The sequence below is a fragment of the Ostrea edulis genome, chromosome 7 (assembly GCF_947568905.1).
Source record: "Ostrea edulis chromosome 7, xbOstEdul1.1, whole genome shotgun sequence".
Lineage (NCBI taxonomy): Eukaryota > Metazoa > Mollusca > Bivalvia > Ostreida > Ostreidae > Ostrea > Ostrea edulis.
In genome coordinates, this window is record NC_079170.1 from 54293974 (window position 1) to 54297539 (window position 3566).

A 3566-nucleotide genomic window follows, 5' to 3' on the forward strand; every position below is an offset into this window, starting at 1 on the left:
ACGTCCTGTGACCCATTTGGCATAATTTTGCATAGATTGCTGTCTCCGGGGGGTACTGTTTTTTCCAGGCCCCCTGGATCAAGATGGTACTTCTATTGCTGAATGTTTATGCTGCCAAATATTTCTCATCGGCGCATACATTTGTTCATTATTTGTATTTTCCTGATGTATTTTATTTCTATTAAATGCATGGCCATGACAAACACGCCAAAATACAATTTTGCTTATTCAATTGTTATCAACTTTAAGGGTGTTTTTGATCAATGTGTTCTGTCGTTGTTTATATTGACACTGTCACAAAATAACTTTTGAACAGTAAGAGATAGAGCTTTGATATTTCACATGAGTATTCCTTGTTACAAGACCTTTCCGTTGGTATTGAACCTTTTGACCTTGACATTTGACCTACTTTTTTTTTTTTTTACAATGATCATAACTTCTAAATGGTAAATATTAGAGCTTTCATATTGTACATGAGCATTTCTCTTGACAAGATCTTTCTACTGGTACCAAGATATTTGCCCTTGTGACCTTGGCCATCTTCGGAATTGGCCATTATCGGGGGCATTTGTGTTTCACATCTTGTTTTCGAAAAGAAATGCAAACACCGCATTTTCTATAATGTTATAGAAAATGCATCAACGATTCACTAAAATAGAGTCTGCCTTACTTACCATTCTATAGTAGTGTCTCAAAATGTCAGACTATGACATGTTTTACTATAGTAACGCAAAGAATAAATGCTAGCTGGAAAACAACAACTAGGCATATTTAATGTCATTTTCAAACTGATTTGGTTTGGTCAATGATTAGCATAACATTATATAAACATTAATTTCACAAAACAATTTCATATAGACTTAAGTAAAGATTCTTCAAGAGATATACATGTAATCATGATACAACATAATATTATAACACATGTAACATAATATTATAACACATGTAACATAATATTATAACACATGTAACATAATATTATAACGTGTTATTTGTTGATTAGAGTGAATATGTTAGATACACAGCTAAATGTATACTGCATACAGATTAAACACAAAAGTTGTAAGAAAGGTGGAGTAAACTCTAATAAAAGCAGAAGATGACTAAAGTTTCGGAATTACCCCACTCAGTTACATGTATATCAATCATGACTTACAGTCTATAGGAACTATTGTTATTTTATCAAGGTTATTGCTCGTCTGAAACTGGTATATCAAATATATAGGCATATAAAAAAAAATACAGATTTTAGTCTGTGGTTTTAGATGCATCAATAATTCTAAGTTTCTAGGGATAAAATGTAACGACATTTGATACATTTGAAGCCTAATTTCTATGGAAATCAAATCCAAAATTAATCTAATTATTGTCAATGTTTAACTTCATCTTCAAGGCAGATAGTTACAGGAAAAGACTGCATGTGTAGTACAAGTTTTAGATACTGAGAAGTCTATATATATTCTGCGTGGTACAATTTGTGAAGCAAAATCAATACATGATTACAAAAAGACATTACCAATACGAGGAAATACGTAATTTAAAGAAAATATTGGAAGAAAGAAAATAGGAATACTTTTTTTTTTTTGCTACCAAAAATTGTTAATATATCGAAGCAAACAAACTTGAGATTTTACTAGAAATAGATGAAATTCTGAGAACTTTAATCGAAAAACAAGGTTACATAATTGGACTAGAATAATACTCATCTCACAACAGATCAAAAACAATATATGACTTCCGGTTCCGATTGACTTGGCCATGTAGGTTCAAATTTCGACTCCTGGGTTTTATATCTAAATTCATATGTAACCCATTATGATTGGTTTTTAAATTATTTGGAAAAGTTATAAGACGATAAAGACGCATCATTTTATAAAGAAAAAGTGTATACATGTACTGAGATTTAAAAGAAACTTTGGACTTTTCTTTGTTGGTGAATACTTGTGCGTATCAGTTCACTATGGAGGACAGTAGGAAAAGAAACCGTGAGGAAATGCAGACCAGTCCAAGTAAGTCTTTCGAATACGTGGAAAAATATGAACTAAATGATGTCATGAAAGGCTTAACAAACATCTAAAGCACCCTCGCTAATCTTATGATAAGTTTTGAGACACAAAGAAAGGAGCCGGCAGATATAAAGAACGATGTCTACGGGAAACACGGTGTTGAAAATAGACTCCAAGAAGTTCAAGCTCAAGCTGATGACACGATCTCACAAATCACAGAATTTGATCACAAACAACAAAAAATGTTTAGAGAATTAACAATGCTTTAGGATCTTGTAGTGAAACTAGAACAGAGGGTAGACCTACAAAATCATCAAATCCTTGAACTCAAACTGAAAACCACGGAGACAAATGTTATCATTACTAGCTTAAACAGAAATGAGAGAGAGAGAGCGTGAAATTCTTCCCAACCGCAGATCGGAGTTTTTCAAACAACACTTGGAAATGTCGGATGAGGAAATCAGCGAAGTCGGCATTGTTAAGTGAAAAGACAGGGTGATCCGAAAGCTAAAAGAAGATTTCCCAGACCTGCATTTGTGCAGTTTCAAGACATTTACCAAAAGGAGAAGATCATGAAAAAAATTCCTAAACTCAAACCGAAAGGTGTTCCCATTAGGATTTCCAACCATTATCCCGAAGAAATGAGAGAAAAACGCAAGCGACTCTATGATCTACAGAACAGCTACAAAGAGAAGAATATTTCTACAACGATCAAAGCTGACAAGCTGGTCTCCAACAATAATGGATCAGTGTACTGTGAAAAAATTGCCAGACCGAAAACATGCGACATTCTTGAAGATCCCAGCGACAAAAACCCGTCCGAAATCCATCAAGGTAAACAGATCGAGGACAATGGGAATCGTTTTACATCACATGCCACTAAGGTATCATCTGTAAAGCAGGTAAATCAGGTCCTTAGAGATATTTTCAGAATTTCTAAAGTTTCAAGTGCAACGCACAATATATATGCATACATATTCACAAACGAAGACGGAGTGATGCACGAAGGAAGTGATGATGATGGAGAACACGGCGCTGGCCGAGCCTTACTGCAAAAATTGAAGGACCGAAATGTCTCAAATTGTGTAGTAGTAGTTGTTTCTCGTTGGTTTAGTGGTAAAATCGGTGCCCGTCGATTTCGACATATTCTGGAGGTGGGAATGAGCGCAGTAACCAGCGTAAAATAATCTCTTAGCTCCGGTTTGATCAATCACTCTTGTTGAAATTCATAGTGATACGCATATCGACTGTTCTAACTTTATAAAACATTTGCAAATAAAAAAAATAAAACATTTGCTTTGTACCAAGTACATTATTTAGTATAGTATATACAGATACATATTCTCTGATATATACATGCAATATACATCCATTGTATCCTGATTTAATCGTTCATAAATTAGTGGTTAGACATAATGTGAATTTATTATATTGAACAATAAGTATTACGTCGATATACCTAAATTATTATAAGCCATTAATTATATCTGACGATCTGGTTTACAAGATTTTTTTTGTCAGTACTAAACAAATTATTATTATCATATCTGAATATCTGGT

The 3566-nt window shown here is 33.5% G+C and overlaps 1 protein-coding gene across 1 annotated transcript; it reads left to right on the forward strand.

The window, feature by feature from the left end:
- The first annotated feature begins 1220 nt into the window (after positions 1 to 1220).
- On the forward strand, positions 1221 to 3276 carry LOC125645510 (protein IMPACT-B-like). Its single transcript, XM_048871059.2, has one exon. The coding sequence runs from the start codon at positions 2579 to 2581 to the stop codon at positions 3191 to 3193; it is 615 nt and encodes a 204-aa protein (XP_048727016.2). The 5' UTR covers positions 1221 to 2578; the 3' UTR covers positions 3194 to 3276.
- Positions 3277 to 3566: the final 290 nt, after the last annotated feature.

Coding starts and splice junctions, on each gene's coding strand:
- LOC125645510 (XM_048871059.2), top strand. CDS start 2,579: ATGAAAAAAATTCCTAAACTCAAACCGAAAGGTGTTCCCATTAGGATT.